This window comes from Nomascus leucogenys, chromosome 19 (genome assembly GCF_006542625.1).
Source record: "Nomascus leucogenys isolate Asia chromosome 19, Asia_NLE_v1, whole genome shotgun sequence".
Classification (NCBI taxonomy): Eukaryota; Metazoa; Chordata; class Mammalia; order Primates; family Hylobatidae; genus Nomascus; species Nomascus leucogenys.
Genome location: NC_044399.1, coordinates 76,983,369 through 77,001,288, shown reverse-complemented (window position 1 = coordinate 77,001,288; position 17,920 = coordinate 76,983,369). Strand labels below are relative to the sequence as shown.

The window sequence follows — 17,920 nt, the reverse complement described above, 5'->3', positions numbered from 1 at the left end:
AGTGAAGAGAGCCAGGAACAAGGCGTGCCACATGCCATATGATTCTATGTGTGCCAAATGTCAGGAGGGGCAAATCTATAGAGACAGAAAGTAGGCTAATGGTTGTCAGGGGAATGGAGAATGACTGCTGAGAGGTACGGGGTTTCTTTTTGGGGTGATGAAGATGTTCTGGAATTAGATGGTGGTGGTGGTTTCAGGACATTGTGAATATACTAAAAACAACTAAATTGTACACTTTATTTATTTATAAAATAGAGTCTCACTCTGTCACCCAGGCTGGAGTGCAGTGCTGCAATCTTGGCTCACTACAACCTCGGCCTCTCAGGTTCAAGAGATTCTCCTACCTCAGTCTCCTGAGTAGCTGGGACTATAGGTGTGTGCCATCATGTCCAGCAAATTTTTTGTGTTTTTAGTAGAGACAGGGTCTCACCATGCTGGCCTCGAACTCCTGACCTCAAATGATTTGCCCTCCTCAGCCTCCCAAAGTGCTGGGATTACAGGCGTGAGCCACTGCTCCTGGCCAACTGTATACTTTAAAAGGGTGAATTCTGTGGTATGTGAATTATACCTCAGGTTTTTAAATGGGGACAGACATTTGAACTTGATCTTAAAGGATGTGCTCCTTGGGCAGACGATAGCAGGAAGAAAATTCTGGGCAGAAAGAATAAAATGAGAAAAGGCATGGAAGCCACAAAAGAGCAATGTGCATTCAGGGAAGTAAACATGGCTGCGACTGGAGAACAGGGCACATACTCCAGAGTGAGCAGCAGAAACTGACCTAGCAATGGAGTAAACAGATAGATAATGAAAGCTCTATATGCCAACCAAGGAAGAGGCCATGGGATGCCTTCCATGAGAATGAGGTCTCCCAGGAAAATGACTTAACCAAGTTCCGTCAACTCGGAATCATCCAATGACTACACTCCACTTTGGCCAGCCAACAGTCCTTCTGACATTTATAAGACACACTTATTTACAGTATTGGTTGTTCTCAGTTTTCTTCCCAGCAGGGTATAGACTCCTTGAGGGCAGTCTCGTTTCCAGCCTTAACTCTGTCAGTCCAAGTACAGGAGTAGCCTGAGGAGCCCCTGGGATGTTGAATGAGAATTGGCAGTTGGAACCAAGCTCTTTAGCTTTCCTAACCTCTCTTTACTCATGTTTTCACCCCGTTTGAACTGCCCTCCTAATCACAAATTCATTCAGAACTTCGCCCTCATCTGTTTCAAACACCACTTCCTCACGAGGCCTTCTTTGCCTCCCCACCTGGATATGAACTCCTCCCTCTTTAAAGAGGGTGTATTTTGTACTTTTCTTACGGCACGGATTTCCTCATCTCTTATATTAAAGTTACTGGGTGTTGCTGTCATCTTACACATCTCTTGCCCTCACCTACTGGAATCTAAACACCTTAGCCAAGGGTTTATGCCTTTCTGAGCCTCGCAGCTCCCAGCACTGTGCTGGGCAGGGTCTGAACGGAACTGTTCAACCAGCAGCAAAAATGATAGAATCAGAGACAGAAATAACCATTATCACAAAAGTTTTTTTAAATCCTAGAAGAAACTACACAAAACAGGATGCAGCATAAAGAACACAGAATGTGTTGGATCAATCTGTGACCACTTGGCTTGTTTATTTCCATCACGTGCGTTTTATTCTGCTAGAACTCCAGAAGACTCAGGCAGAAAGTAATGGCCTCCCAGCCGCTGCGTTCCCAAGTCTGTGGTTTTCCTATGATATAAACAAAGGACTCTGGAGGCACGGTCTCTGCTAATATTTGCTGGTGTGGGGATGGGGGAGAAGTGGAGGGTGGGACGGGGCAGGGTTTGAGGGAAATCCACCAAACGAACCGACAGTTTGTATAAGCAACACCTGCAGTGTTAAACCCCTTTCAACTGTGATTTTATTGAAAAAAAAAAATTCCACTCTTCCTTTGGTAAATGTAAAAATTCTTTCACCAGCTGCATTCCGATCTAAAGTGTGTGGCAGTTCAGGAGAGATGGCAGCTGGAACAGATCACACTCAGGATGTAGAGCATGCTTACCAGCAGCGAGGGGATAATGAGAACCTGCGAAACGAATCCTCTAAGCAGATGGACTGGCCTCAATTTGCCTGCTCAGAGTGTTCTCCTGTGAATGCTGAGAATACTGGGAGGACCCATCAGCACCGGACTGCTGAAAAGATCAGCTTTTTGAATAAAACTGTGACATCAGCTATTTTAGGACTTGCCACTTCAGTTCATAAAACCCTAAAGCCTACACTTTGGTTTTAATCTTATTTTTGTTAAATATTTACAATCTACTGCAAAACCAAATTCAGAGCAAATGTCTGCTTACACAACCTTGTGACATGGTCACTCCCCCTGACAAGAGGGAGGGGGAACTAACATTTAATGAGCATTTACTATGTGCCTGGCACTAGACCCGTCCGTTCCATGTTTCATCCTCACAGCACTGCTGGGATGCGGAGATCCACAGTTCACTTGGGGTATGTGGGCCCAGATGATGTCACGCTGGCCCAGACAGGTGAATCATTTGCTCAACACCCCAAAGGAAACCCTGGAGGAGTTAGGTCTGTCTGACTCTAAAGCTAGTGCTCCTCCCACTGCCCTCTGCTACTGGCCAGTATAACCCAGATGAATTGTTTCTCCAGAATTTGCTACAAGAGCCTAGGACTCTAGAGCAGACATTGGCAAACCTTTTCTGTAAAGGGCCAGAGAGTAAATATTTAATCTTTTTAGCTTTATGGGCTAGTCTCTGTTGCAATGGCTCAATTCTACCACTATATTGCAAAAAGGCAGCCATAGATAATACATAAATAAAGGAACATGGCTGTATTCCAATGAAACTTTATTTTCAAATACAAGCAGTGGGCCAGATTTGGTTCCCAGGCTCTAGTTTGCCAACCCCTGCTCTACAAAGTTTTAGAGTTGCAGCTGCATGTTACTTGGGTTTAGCATAACAAAGACCCATGTCCAACTTAATTAACAAAAATGAATCTCCCATATTCAAGACTATATGAGAGATAAAAGAGGGGTGAAAGACATGGTCTGTGCACTTATGGAATTGACATTCATTTGGGAGAAAAAGGCATAGGCACATAAAAGTCAAAAATAGGAAGATGAGGTAGCGCTCGGTAAGTGCCAAAGGAGGGGATTTGAGGGCCAAGGGCTGACTGATGGGCCACCACAATATTAGAAAACCAGAGTTCACAACCTGATCAAATACTCTTGCATTGGCACCAGAGCTCAGACGGAGTCGGAAAAACCTCTCAGTGGGCAAGAATGAAGAATGAGTCAGAAGTTACTGCTTTAAGCACTAATGAAAACACCCATTCTGGTGAGACCACACCAAGGTTTTTAGCATGTGTCAGATACTAATCAAAGATAATACGTAAATAAAGGAACATGGCTGATTGATTTTTAATTAACAAAAATGAATCTCCCATATTCAAGACTACATGAGAGATAAAAGAGGGGTGAAAGACATGGTCTGTGCACTTACGGAATTAACATTCATTTGGGAAAAAAAGGCATAGGCACATAAAAGCCAAAAATATGAACACGAGAGGAACATGAGGTAGCGCTCAGTAATTAAAAATGATCTATCTCAGCTGGGTACTGTGGCTCATGCCTGTAATCCCAGCACTTTGGGAGGCCTCGGTGGGAAGACTGACGCCAGGAGTTCAAGACCAGCCTGGGCAACATAGCAAGACTCTTAGCCCTACAAAAAATTTAAAAAGTAGTTGGACACGGTGGCATGCACCTGTGGTCTCAGCTACTTGGGAAGCTGAGGCAGGAGGACTGATGAGCCCAGAGGGTCAAGGCTGCAGGGAGTCATGGTGGCACCACTGCACCTGAGTGACAGAGACCCTGTCTCTAAAAAAATACAAATAAACCACAGGCAACATCTCCTTTAGACTCGTCGAACACATTTACTTTGTCTCTTTTTTTTTTTGCCATCCTCCAATACTGTGACGCTCTGTCTCATTCTAAAAGGACAAGCAACTGAACTGACTTGGGTGCGACACAAACTCAGTGCTTTCAGGAACTCCGGGGCCTTTCCACTCTCCTCTCAGCTGATCCTTTACGCTCCGACGCGCCTGGAGAAGCTACAGACAAGGGCCAATAGAAGCCACCTCGGGCTGCTCTCCTTAGTTTGTAGGATGCCACTTCCTAAGACCTTACCTTGCTCATGGCAGTCAGGGCAGGATCACAGGCAGCATCCAGATCCTGAACCAGCAGCTGAATACTGCTGGAGATGACGCTGCAAATCAAACAAATCACTGTGTCACCCCTTCAGACAACGGCCATCTGAATGACTGACACTCAGGCCCCTGTGTAAAATTCAGATTCATCATTTCATCGGCAAAGTTTGAGCTTTAATTAATGACAGCAGAGGAGCAGCTTGGCTCTTTCTTCATGTCCTGGTTTTATCTGGGTGTGTCCTCACCCAGTCAGGATACGGAATCCCACAGTCAGTTTCCCTAATCACCACCCCAGTATCTCTGTTCACATCTTCCTCCAAAAGAACCTGCTTCCCAAAAATGTTTAAGTCAGAACTGAAGAACATAAAAAGTTAAGAAAAGTAGAGGAAATAAACTAAGAAGAGAATTTTGATTCTTCCTCAATAAGTGGTTGACGTGAAAGCCGAGACCTGGCCCATGCCTGTCTCATTTAATGGCAGTGGAATAGAAACTGACCACAACAAAAATACCACAAGGTCCTAACAGGGAAAGAAGGCTTTACTGTTAGAACTTCCTGGACGGACCTCCCCTGCCACTCCCACACTCTTCTTCCCTCAGTGGCTAAATTCAAGCCATTTATACTTTATACTTTCAAACACTGAAGGTAGGCCTGGCCTTCTGTGGGTTTAGATGGGGGCAGATCAACGATGGCCAAGGGAGAATGTCTTCTCTGTGGTTATTCTTCACAGTGAGACAATAACCCCATAAGCTAAAAGAGCAACTGCATTTGAGGAGGTACAATGGCAGCCCAGTTCTGAAGCTTCTTCTTAGTGGCCAGTAGGGGACTCATTCTGACCCAACAGAAACCTCTTAGGTTCTGCAGTGACTAAAGCCAACAGCCTGAGGCATGCTGCTGTGTAGCAGAGAAAGGGCAGGCGTGAGCAAATGTGTACAAGGTATATATGTGCTGCACGCTGCTGTGTAGTGGATAAAGGGCAGGCAGCAAGCAAGTGTGTGCAGTGTATATACGTGCTGCACGCTGCTGTGTAGTGGAGAAAGGGCAGGCAGCGAGCATGTGTGTGCAGGGTACATACGTGCTGAACGTGTCCATCTCTCCAGTCAGATTGATTCGTTCAATCAGACTTACATCCACTTTTTCTTTGAGTTTTTCTTCTAGCTGTCGAAAAACAGGAGAAACGGATGCATGGTTAATGATTATCCAAAGAAGTACCATCACAATAATAGTTAACATTTACTGAGTTTGGTGATTCAGACATAATTCCATACACTTCTTTTTTTTTTGAGACGGGAGTCTCGCTCTTGTTGCCCAGGCTGGAATGCAGTGGTGCAACCTCGGCTCACTGCAACCTCTGCCTCCTGGGTTCAAGCAATTCTCCTGCCTCAGCCTCCCGAGTAGCTGGGATTACAGGCATGCGCCACCATGCCCAGCTAGATTTTATATTTTTAGTAGAGATGGGGTTTCACCATGTTGGTCAGGCTAGTCTCAAACTCCCAACCTCAGGTGATCTGCCTGCCTTGGCCTCCCAAAGTGCTGGGATTACAGGCGTGAGCCACCATGCCTGGCCAATCTTACAACCTTATGAGGAAGATTCTATTATTATCATCCTCCTTTTACAGATCAGAAAAATAGAGGGGGGGTGCCTACCCAAGATAGAAGTGGTAGGGCCAGGAGTCAAACTTCCTCCAGAGCCTGTGCCCTTTAGCACTGTGCAGTACTTGTTTCTTATGACTCATCAACAATTCATATCAACTCATTCTGAAAAGACCCTGATTTTAAGATACTCCCTGCCCCATGAACTACAGACTTGCCCACCCAGATTGGAAACCTTTGGTGGTAAGTGGCAGTAAAACCAGCTAAAATTGTCAGTGAATGCTACTACGGGCCAAGCACCTCATTAAGGCATTGGGGATACAGTGGTAAACAAAAGAAATGTGGTCCCTGCCGTCATCAGCCGACAGCCGGGGACAGAAACACTCAACATGCTCCTGGAGCTCAAAGAAAAATAACGGGACCAGGACGTGTAAATACTTGGAGATATCCCTGGGAGTTGATTAATCTAGCACGGTAAACCTATTGCACAAACTCTAAGAATAGCTAATGTTTTGGCCTTTTTTTTTTTGATATGGAGTTTCACTCTTGTTGCCCAGGCTGGAGTGCAATGGTACGATCTCGGCTCACTGCAACCTCTCCCTCCAGGGTTTAAGTGATTCTCCTGCCTCAGCCTCCCGAGTAGCTGGGACTACAGGCATGTGTCGCCATGCCCGGCTAATTTCATATTTTTAGTAGAGACAGGGTTTCACCATATCAGCCAGGATGGTCTTGAGCTCCTGACATCAGGTGATCCGCCCACCTCCGTGTCCCAAAGTACTGAGTAGCTGGGACTACAGCTGAGATTACAGGTGTGAGCCACCGCGCCAGGCCAGAATAACCAATGTTTTGTCTTAAATTTGAAAATGCTGTTGGGGTGCATAAATTAGTGTAACCTTTTTGGAAGGCAATTTATTCAAAAAGCAAAACTTTAAATACACATATTGCCTAAACCAGCAATTTCCCAACTAGAAATGCATTTCAGTGAAATAAGGAGAATAACATACAAAGATACGCAAGTATTTTTTGCAGCATTCATTAATTCAACCAATATTTACTGAAAGCCCTCTTTGTTCAGGCTATGTAACAGAATAAGAGAGTTATTCAGTGAACAAAACAGATCAATGCTGTTCTCATAAAGCTGGAAACAATCTACATGTGTATTTACAAAGGATAAAACAAATTACGGCACAGGCTTATCGTGCTTAAACTCTTCAGCAGCCTCTTCCTATGACACTGAAAATAAAATCCAAATTCCTGACCATGAATTGGGTCCTGCCCAGCTTTCTGGCCTCGTCTTGTCACTTTCCACCTTGCCCGCTAGGCTTCAGCTACACTGGCCTTTTAAATTTCTGGGAGACACCAGGGTCCTTCGCCCTCAGGACCTTCATACTTCACACTTCCTCCTTCCTCTCCCTGAAACACGGCCCGCTCAGCCCTGCTGACCCACTCCCTTGCTTTGCCGCACCCCCACTTTCTAAGCCCTCCAGGCTCCTCACTTTTTGGCCACATGTTGGCCATGCTGGTCTCAAATCCTGACCTCGTGATCTACCCCCCTCAGCCTCCCAAAGTGCTGGGATTACAGACGTGAGCCACCACGCCCGGCCCTAATTTTTGTATTTTTAGTAGAGACGGGGCTTTCACTATGTTGGCCAGGCTGGTCTCGAACTCCTGACCTCAGATGGGTTATCCACCCACCTCAGCCTCCTAAAGGGCTGGGATTACAGGCGTGAGCCTCCGCACTCAGCCAGAGTATCATTCTTTATACCTCCTAATGGAATAATGGATCTGGGCTTTGAGCATCAGAGGCTGCTGACATCACACAAAGAGCAACCAAACATTATGTATCTTGATGGTAGACATACAAAACATCATTATGATGTAGTTTTCTGTAAAAAAGAATCTGAATCAGCTCAGGCTTCTACCTAACTACCAATTTATGGGAAATACAAGAGACAAAGTAAAATGTCCATTAATACTCCTGGGTGCAATCAGCAAAATCCAAAACTTGGGAAAATCTACAGGGCAAACAACCCAGTTTCTTTAAGAAAAGATTGCAGAGGGGGCAAAGAGAAATGGAAGAAGAAACCAGAGACTTAAGAATCTGAGCAGGCCGGGCCCAGTGGCTCACCCGGTAATCCCAACACTTTGGGGGCTCAGGCAAGAGGATCACTTGAGCCCAGGAGTTCAAGACCAGTCTGAGCAACATACTGAGACCCCATCTGAGCACAGCAACCTAACATAGCAACATAGAGACCCCATCTCTACAAAAAATAAAAAAATACCGGCCAGGCATGGTTGCAGGTGCCTGAAGTCCCAGTGTAGTCCCAGCCACTTGGGAGGCTGAGGGTAGGATTGCTTCCATCCCAGGTTGCAGTGAGCTGTGATCGTACCACCGCACTCCAGCCTGGGCAACAGATTGAGACCCCATATTAAACAAAAAGAATCTGAGCAACAAGGAATTGGAAAATAAAATTTAAAAGCAACACCAATAATACATCATTATTGGTTCATTAATTGTAACAAATATTTCATATTAATGTTAATAATATGGGAAACTGGGTAAGTGGTATGTGGGAACCATGCAAACGATCTTTGCAATTTTTCTATAAATCTAGAAGTATCCTTAAAAGTGTAGTTTAGTTTTTAAAAAAAACTATTTACAATAGCAATTCATAACATCGTCCTATGGTTTGATTGTGTTCTCTGAAGTTTACGTGTTATAAACTTAATCCCTGATGCCACAATGTTGAGAGGTATTAGGTCATGAGGGCTCTGGACTCATCATGGATTAATGCCATTATCTCAAGAGTGGGTTCTTTTATTCCTTCAAGAGATCTTTATTAAGCACTTATTATGTACCAGGCATTGTATTTGGTGCTAATGAACAGAGGTGAACAGAGTAGACTCTTTCTGGCATAACTTAAAACTAATGGGGGAGCCAGATAATAAGGAAGTAAGCCAGCCGAGATGTAACTTCGGTTTTGTGGTGTTAGGAAAGACATTTGGCAGTGCTGGAATAAGGGAGCTCCTACTGAAGGGGGGTGGCCAGGAGGGCCTCTCTGCTGAAGGAGGGTGGTCAAGGAGGGGCTCTCTGAGGAGGCAATACTGAAGCGGGGACCTGAGGCTTGGGGAATGAGACCGCCAAGTGAGAAGCCACCACACCCGGCTAATTTTTGTATTCTTCTAGTAGAGACGGGGTTTTGCCATGTTGATGAGGCTGGTCTTAAACTCCTGACCTCAAGTGATCCACCCTCCTCAGCCTCCCAAAGTGTTGGGATTATAGGCATAAGCCACCACGCCCCCACTCTTCTGGAGGTTCTGAGGAAGAAACTATTCACACCTCTCTTCTAGCTTCAGGTGTTTGCTGGCAATCCTTGATGTCCCTTGGTTCATAGAAGTCTGACTCCAGCCTCTGCCTCCTTCCCACGGCCTTCGTCCCTGTATTTCTGTGTGTTCAATTTCTCTCTCCTTTCTACGGACAACAGTCATTAGATAACGGCCCCCGACAACCCTAAATCCAGGACCATCTCATCTTGAGATACTTAATTACATTTACCAAGATAAGGTCACATTTACAGGTCCCAAGGCCTAGGACTGGGACATATTTTGGGGTTGGGGGGACACTTCAACCCACTATATCTCCCTGGGTCCTCTTGAGATGACACTAATAGTCTTTGATATTTTTCTTGCTTTTTGTATAACATGATGTTCTGGTTCATCCTGTACATTTCCTGCCCTTGACCTGGAATTAGTCATTTCTCCAGGAATCTCTGGTTTATTTTAGTGGAAAATCGTATTTAGAGACCACAATAAAGGTGCTAAGAATGTATTACTTTTATAATCAATAAAAACAATTTTCACTAAATAAAAAATAATTGGCTACTTGTATCATCAGTCATCAAAATGGTCTTCAACTTATTTCTAGAACTTTTAAGAGTCTGTTCTAGAAAACTAATGCAAAACATTTAAGATGCTATATTCAGAAAGACATTCTTTGTAAGGATTATCTTTTTTTTTTTTTAGAGACAGGGTCTCACTCTGTCACCCAGGCTGGAGTGCAGTGGTATGATCATGGCTCACTGCAGCTTTGACCTCCCAGGCTCAAGTGATCCTCCAACCTCGGCTTCCCAAGTATCTGAGACCACAGACATGTGTGTGCCACCACACTCAACTAATTTTTAAATTTTTTGTAAAGACCAGATCTCACTATGTTGCCCAGGCTGGTCTTGGACTGTTGGCCTCAAGCGATCCTTCTGCCTTGGCCTCCCCAAATGCTAGGATTACAGGTGTGAGCCACTGTACCCTGCCAGGATTATCTATAAAAGCAAAATTTTGGCTGGGCACGGTGGCTCACACCTATAATCCCAGCACTTTGGAAGGCCAAGGCGGCTGGATCATGAGGTCAGGAGATCGAGACCATCCTGGCTAACACAGTGAAACCCTGTCTCTACTAAAAATACAAAAAATTAGCTGGGCGTGGTAGTGGGTGCCTGTAGTCCCAGCTACTCACGGTGGCTCACGCCTATAATCCCAGCACTTTGGGAGGCCGAGACGGGCAGATCACAAGGTCAGGAGATCGAGACCATCCTGGCTAACACAGTGAAACCCCATCTCTACTAAAAATAAAAAAAATTAGCCGGGCGTGGTGATGGGAGCCTGTAGTCCCAGCTACTCGGGAGGCTGAGGCAGGAGAATGGCGTGAACCTGCGAGGCGGAGCTTGCAGTGAGCCGAGATTGCGCCACTGCACTCCAGCCTGGGCGACAGAGAGAGACTCAGATTCAAAAAAAAAAAAGCAAAATTTGAAGCAGCATAAACAATGATCAGGGATACTGCTAAATAATTTATGGTATAAGGCCGGGCGCAGTGGCTAACGCCTGTAATCCCAGTACTTTGGGAGACCGAGGCAGGTGGATCACAAGGTCAGGAGTTGGAGATCGGCCTGGCCAAGATGGTGAAACCCCGTCTCTACTAAAAAAAAAAAAAAAAAAAAAAAAAACTAGCCGGGGGTGGTGGCGGCATCTATAATCCCAGCTACTCAGGAGGCTGCGGCAGAAGAACTGCTTGAACCCGGGAGGCGGAGGCTGCAATGAGCCAAGATCGTGGCCGCTGCACTCCAGCCCGGGAGACAGAGCAAGACTCTGTCTCAAAATAAATGAATAAATAAATAATTTACGGTATAGTCCCTTAAAGAGAAATATTATGTGGCCATAAACCATGATAGTAATAATGACCCTGTAATGATAGTTATGATTATTACTATCATTATAATGGCAGGAGAAATGCTAATACTGTGTATGACACTAACAATAAAGGGATATAACAGTGAATTAAGATTGTAACATACAAAACTATGTCTATGAATAACGATTGAAAAAATACCCCAAATTGCTAATATGATTATTTGAGGATGATGGGATTAAAAGGGATCTTTTTTTTTTAATACTATGGTTATTTTACCTTTAAAATAGCATATTTACATGTATGTATTTCTTTCTGTGCACGCCCAAAATAGTTAAACAGTGTTTCTTCATGAAAGAACTCTGGAACCCCTGCCTTGGAGGTCCTTACAGATAGTGCCATCTTACCCGGGGAGTGGCCTGGGGCTAAACGGACTGCTCTGTGGCTCCAAGGCCAAACCCTGGAAGGTCATGACCTTCGCAACTCAACACGACCAGGTCCCCAGGCAGAGCGTGCTGCTGCCTCTGCCTCTGGCTGGCTTACGTGACACTGAGGGGCCTCTGTGGACACACTTCCTATTTGACCTGCTGTATTGTTGCCCTGGCACACAGGAGCTCCAAGCTGTGCTGTCTGAACTATCATCTATGACTGTCTTCTTGTGGTCTAGGCATCTGTAAATTATAAATACAAAGTGGGTAGAAGAGCAGAACCTTTCCAAATTACTTTCTTTCTCTTGGCCTCAGGGGAATCCCAGACCAAGTGTGAAAAGGATTTCTAATTCCATGTTTAAGGCTGAATCAAAGGTTATTCTGGGTCTTCCTTCTGCTCCATCAGTTGCTGAACTATGGCCATGTGGGGGCCTCCAGCAGAGGCATCACCCTTTCCTGTCCCCCAGTTCCTGAACGTCAGCATCCCAAAGAATGGCCATTTGTTTAGGCAGATTGAAAATGCCATGTAAATTTCAGAAGACACATAAAAGCCCAAAGGATTCTGCTTAACTTAGTAACACTTCTGAGCATGGAATAACTGGCTGTGACTCATCATCACCAAAGGCTGGGTCCTAGTACAGACAAGCTTGTTACTGCTTTTCTCATATGGGTTGGAGTGCTACTGACCTACTTTTAACAGGTCATGCCCTTTGAGGAGCTTACACAACTCCAGGGAGGTGACCAGTCCTACTTTCTTGCCCAGTCTTCTTTTAACAAGGCCTTTCTGTAAGACAGCTGCCTGAGCAGCCTTATGGCTGGATAGTGAGTTTTCCTCTGTGGCAGGCCAACTGGTCTCACCCAAGGTCGTCTGTGGCCATGTTAGGATGTATATTCTCACTCGCCGAGCGACGCAGCCAGAGGGTTCAGGAAAAGGAGGTGGTGAGTGGGCAGCCAGGGCGGCTCACCTGCTGGGTGGTGGCCAGACAGTACTCTGCCGTGCTCAGGATGCTACAGATGAGGCAGAGCTCCTCCAGAGTGAACTTGGCTACTTCTGAGCCCTCCTTTTCCTTGAGGAGGCTGCTGATGGTCAGCCCTCCACTGCTGGTTGTGGTTCTGAGGAAAAGGAAAAGGAACAAGTCAGCCTGGAATTTCTAATTTGCTTCCTGAACTGGAAACTACATATTTCAAGACAAAGAAAAGGGGGAAGTAAAGGCTGGACATGGCCCAAATCAATCCACATACAATGAGTCCTTTTCCTACTGACCTTACCTTGACTATCATCTGTTTAGATTCTCTCACCATCAGAAATAGGAAGAGATGATTCCTATTTTAGTTAATCTGAATCATCAGCCAGTCATTAGTCACATTAACTAGGATGGTCTAATATCCAAAGGGAAGGCTGCTGAGCTGTCCTCTCTTTAGCTTGGAATCTCCTGATGTGCAGAACTCATTTAGGACCACGTGGAGCACGAAAGGTGGTTACCTACCCTGTTTCTTTCAGTTAAGAAAAGTCTGCACTGGGACTTATGTGTGCTTGTGGAGGAGTACATAAGCGAATGTTAAGACATGCTTCCAGGCCGGGCGCGGTGGCTCACGCCTGAAATCCCAGCACTTTGGGAGGCCGAGGCAGGCAGATCACAAGGTCAGGAGATCGAGACCATCCTGGCTAACACGGTGAAACCCCGTCTCTACTAAAAATACAAAAACAAAAATTAGCCAGGCGTGGTGGCGGGCACCTGTAGTCCCAGCTACTCGGGAGGCTGAGGCAGGAGAATGGCGTGAACCCGGGAGGCGGAGTTTGCAGTGAGCCGAGATGGCGCCACTGCACTCCAGCCTGGGCAACAGAGCAAGACTCTGTCTCAAAAAAAAAAAAAAAAAGACATGCTTCCTGCCCAAGGCCCTAAGTGTCTCAAGGGCCAAAACCCATCACACATCCTCCTGTGACTACAGGTTTTTGGGGCAGCCCCAGCTCCTGAGTGAGTTCTATGGTAGTAACCACTACCCACTCATATCTGGATGCTTCGGAATCCTCTGTTGGTTCCTTTCACCTTGCCCCCACTTCTGTGAACAGTCTCTTTACGGACATAATCCCAGCTGAGTATGCCATTTTTTTCCCGTTGAGACGCTGACTAATACACGTGGGAAAATGCTCCCAGGATGAAGTTCAACGGTAGCTGCAGGGAATAAAGCTATAAGCAGTATAGCCCCAATTCTGTGACACAAACAAACAAAAGCACGCAGACCACACACATTATGTATCTATCAAGAATGGAAAAATATATACCAAAGAGTTATGTTTTCTTTGGGTAGTGAGATTATACATAATTTTTTTTTTTTTTTAGGCAGAGTCTCCCTGCAACACCCAGGCTGGAGGCAGTGGCACAATCTTGGCTCAGTGCAACCTCCGCCTCCCGGGTTCAAGTGATTCTCCTGCCTCAGCCTCCTGAGCAGCTGGGACTACAGGCATGCACCACCACACCCAGCTGATTTTTGTATTTTTAGTAGAGATGGGGTTTCACCATATTAGCCAGGCTGGTCTCAAACTCCTGACCTCAAGTGATCCTCCTGCCTCGGCTGCCCCCAGTCCTACCGCATCTGAAACATTAGGCAGGAAGTGTGCACCACAAGAGGGACTTGGAACCTACTGGGAATGAGGAAAAAGCAGATTCGTTCCTCCCACCCATCACTCCGCAGCAGCATCTCACCGAGAGGCTTGGGTGAAACTGCTTAAGCTATTTATCAGTTATGTCCACCACAACCTCACTTTCTTTGTGTGTGAATCCATGGAAATTAAACAGGGCTACAATGGGACTGGTTCCTGAGTCTACCGTGGTAAGATGTGCCCATGTGGGCAGCCAGTGTGGACATTTCCTCTGATGCTCGTGATCGGCTGTGGAATGTCAGAGAGGAAACAGCTTCAGGCCCTCGGGAACTCAGGAAGCGGGCCTTCTTCCTTGATACTCCTGGTGGTTCAGTCAACAACTTCAGAGTGGATTTCCTTATGATTCCCATATTTAGGTCTACTTGACACCACTCAGACTACGAAGAACAGGACTCACTTGGGCAGGTTGCCAGAGAGGATTTTCCAGGCGTATTCTCGGAGGTACTTCTGGAAAATGGTGGTCAGGGCGATCATGGGCTCCCCAGTACTGAGCTGAGAGCATTGCACCATGCACTTCTTGTAGTAGACAAAGAGGTCGGCACAGCTGGGGAGCACGGCACCCCCTTCATCAGTGTTGGGCTTAGGTGGCCCCTGGGCTTTGAAATCAGCCACAAACCGATCTATCAGCTCTCCGAGGTTCCTAGGAGGAAAAAAAAAAAACAAAAATGTTATTTTACTTCAAGAAAAGTAAAGTAAATGTGCTCGTTTGCAATGTACATAAACTACTGCCACAAGTAATCATTCCTACTGCGTTTAAAACTTAAAATCGGATCGATTTTCATCAACATCATCGTTCACTACCACCACCACTCCTACGACAGCAGTAATAAAATCTGACATATGAGATTCTAATCTCTAAATCAATTGACATTTGTGCTTTATACTTTTCAAGGCATTGCATTATCATATTGGACTCCAAACCCCTGTAAGCAAGATAGGGTATTATTGGTCCCGCTAAAAGATGAGAAAATTAAGTCCTAGAAAGTTTATCACAAAGTTTGTGGCAGAGCTGAGCCTAGACTCCAATACTAAAGTAAGAAACTGATCCTTCTATCGTATTAGTACCGTTTACCCCTCCACAAAGGAAAACCCTAAATAATGACAATGATCGTTTTCTGAACACTTATGATGCACCAGGTATTATGTCCGTGCTTTATATGCATCTCATTGAACTTCATTTCCTTTTATTTTTTTGAGACAGAGTCTTGCTCTGTTGGCCCAGACTGGAGTGCAGCGGCGCGATCTTGGCCCACTGCAACCTCCACCTTCAGGGTTCAAGCAATTCTCCTGCCTCAGCCTCCCATGTAGCTGGGACTACAGGCGCATGCCACCATGCCCAGCTAACTTTTATTTTCAGTAGAGACAGGGTTTTACCATGTTGCCCAGGCTGGTCTCGAACTCCTGACCTCAGGTGATCCACCCACCTTGGCCTCCCAAAGTGCTGGGATTACAGGTGTGAGCCACCGCGCCCAGCTCATTTACTTTTTACAATAAACTTACATAGTACGTAATATTACTATCCTCATTTTCAAAGAGTTAAGTACAGAAAAGCTGAGTACCTTGTCCAGAGTAATACAGCTAGAAAACAAGAGAGCCAGGATTAAAAACTAAGCAACCTGGCTCTAAGCTTCAAGCCTTTAAGCACTCTACTTCCTAAAAACAAAAAGGTTATGATGTCAGCACATATTTAGACATCACGAACCTAAATGTGCCCAAGAGATAGATGCCTAAACAAAGAGAAACTGTGAAATGTATTATAATGGTTTCTTTCTTCTCCAATGTAGTTTTTTCTTAGAACTTCCAGAATCAAAGGTATAAAAAAATCTTAGGAAAAGAGAGGGTATGGGCAGGGCGTGGTGGCTCATGCCTGTAATCCCAGCACTGTGGGAGGCCGAAGCAGGCGGATCACTTGAGGCCAGGAGTTCGAGACCAGCCTGGCCAACATGGCAAAACCCCGTCTCTACTAAAAATACAAAAATTAGCCTGGTGTGGGCCGGGCGCGGTGGCTCATGCCTGTAATCTCAGCACTTTGGGAGGCCGAGGTGGGCAGATCACAAGGTCAGGAGATCGAGACCACCCTGACTAACACGGGAAAACCCCGTCTCTACTAAAAATACAAAAAAAAAATTAGCCGGGCATGATGGCGGGCACCCGTAGTCCCAGCTACTTGGGAAGCTGAGGCAGGAGAATGGCGTGAACCAGGAGGCGGAGCTTGCAGTGAGCCGAGACTGCACCACTGCCCTCCAGCCTGGGCAACAGAGCAAGACTCTGTCTCAAAAAAAAAAAAAAAATTAGCTGGGTGTGGTGGCGCATGCCTGTAATCCCAGCTACTTGGAAGGCTGAGACCTGAGGCAGAGAATCACCTGAACTCGGGAGGTGGAGGCTGTTGTGAGCCGAGCTCAAACCACTGCATTCCAGCCTGGGCGACAGAGCAAGACTTGATATCCAGAAAAAAAAAAAAAAAAAAAAAAACCAAAACGGTATGAGCAGCTCCAGACTTGCCTCAGGCCACAGTGGGGATGAGAGTTGCATTTTTTCTCCCATTTCCCATTCAAACATCCCTGTAATTGTTTCGTGGAATTGCATCATCACCTGTGAGGATCCAGCAGAGTTGCAGTAACTGCTGTGTGCACAGCTGTGCTGTGTGAAGAATGGGAAGGGTTCCCACCACTCCTGACATGTTGCATCTTTTTAGGTTGCTGTTTAAGGCTACAGGAATCCAGCTGTGTTTTAAAAATGTATTTATATAATGGTAAGGAAGAAAAAGACAAGAACCACACATACCATCAATGTCAGGCCCCTGAGCCCAAACCAAGCCATCGCATCCCCTGTGACTTGCACGTATACATCCAGATGGCCTGAAGTAACTGAAGATCCACAAAAGAAGTAAAAATAGCCTTAACTGATGACATTCCACCATTGTGATTTGTTCCTGCCCCACCCTAACTGATCAATGTACTTTGTTATCTCCCCCACCCTTAAGAAGGTACTTTGTAATCTCCCCCACCCTTAAGAAGGTACTTTGTAATCTCCCCCACCCTTAAGAAGGTACTTTGTAATCTCCCCCACCCTTAAGAAAGTTCTTTGTAATTCTCCCTACCCTTGAGAATGTACTTTGAGAGATCCACCCCCTGCCCCCCAAAACACTGCTCCTAACTCCACCGCCTATCCCAAAACCTATAAGAACTAACGATAATCCACCACCCTTTGCTGACTCTCTTTTCGGACTCAGCCCGCCTGCACCCAGGTGATTAAAAGCTTTATTGCTCACACAAAGGCTGTTTGGTGGTCTCTTCACATGGACGTGCATGAAAATCAATTAGCAGGAACAGGAGAAAATTGACATTTTACTCAAAGGCTTTTGTTATTGAAAGTCTATAGGCCCGGCGTGGGGGCTCACACCTGTAATCCCAGCACTTTGGGAAGCCAGGGCGGGCGGATCACCTGAGGTCCGGAGTTCAAGACCAGCCTGACCAACATGGAGAAACCCCGTCTTCACTAAAAATACAAAAAATTAGCCGGGCGTGGTGGCAGGCGCCTGTCGTCTCAGCTACTCGGGAGGCTGAGGTAGGAGAATCACTTCAACCTGGAAGGCGGAGGTTGCAGTGAGCCGACATGGTGCCATTGCACTCCAGCCTGGGCAACAAGAGTGAAACCTGTCTCAAAAAAAAAAAAAAAAAAAAAAAAAAAAAAGACAGAAAAAGAAAAAGAAAGAAAGTCTATTATATCCAGATACAACCACTCTGCCCTCAAAGAGCTTCTGGCCTAGGCTAGCTAGGTCTCTGTCTGTGGTGGTAGTGAGAAAGCAGGGAAGGATCTTGTTAGTTGACCTTGGAAAGTTTCAATGGCCACCACCC

At 45.8% G+C, this 17,920-nt stretch overlaps 1 protein-coding gene across 5 annotated transcripts in view; it reads right to left on the bottom strand.

Annotated features, from left to right (window-relative positions):
• The window catches only part of VPS53 (VPS53 subunit of GARP complex), a 188,095-nt gene that overhangs the window by 28,968 nt on the left and 141,207 nt on the right, over positions 1-17,920 (bottom strand). For all 5 annotated transcript variants that reach the window (XM_030800063.1, XM_030800062.1, XM_030800064.1 and 2 more), the window contains 4 exons: positions 14,461-14,703; positions 12,367-12,514; positions 5,277-5,359; positions 4,184-4,262 (listed from right to left, as the gene is read on the bottom strand). In XM_030800063.1, coding sequence (XP_030655923.1) covers positions 4,184-4,262; positions 5,277-5,359; positions 12,367-12,514; positions 14,461-14,703 — 553 coding nt within the window. The remainder of the gene's footprint in view (positions 1-4,183; positions 4,263-5,276; positions 5,360-12,366; positions 12,515-14,460; positions 14,704-17,920) is intronic.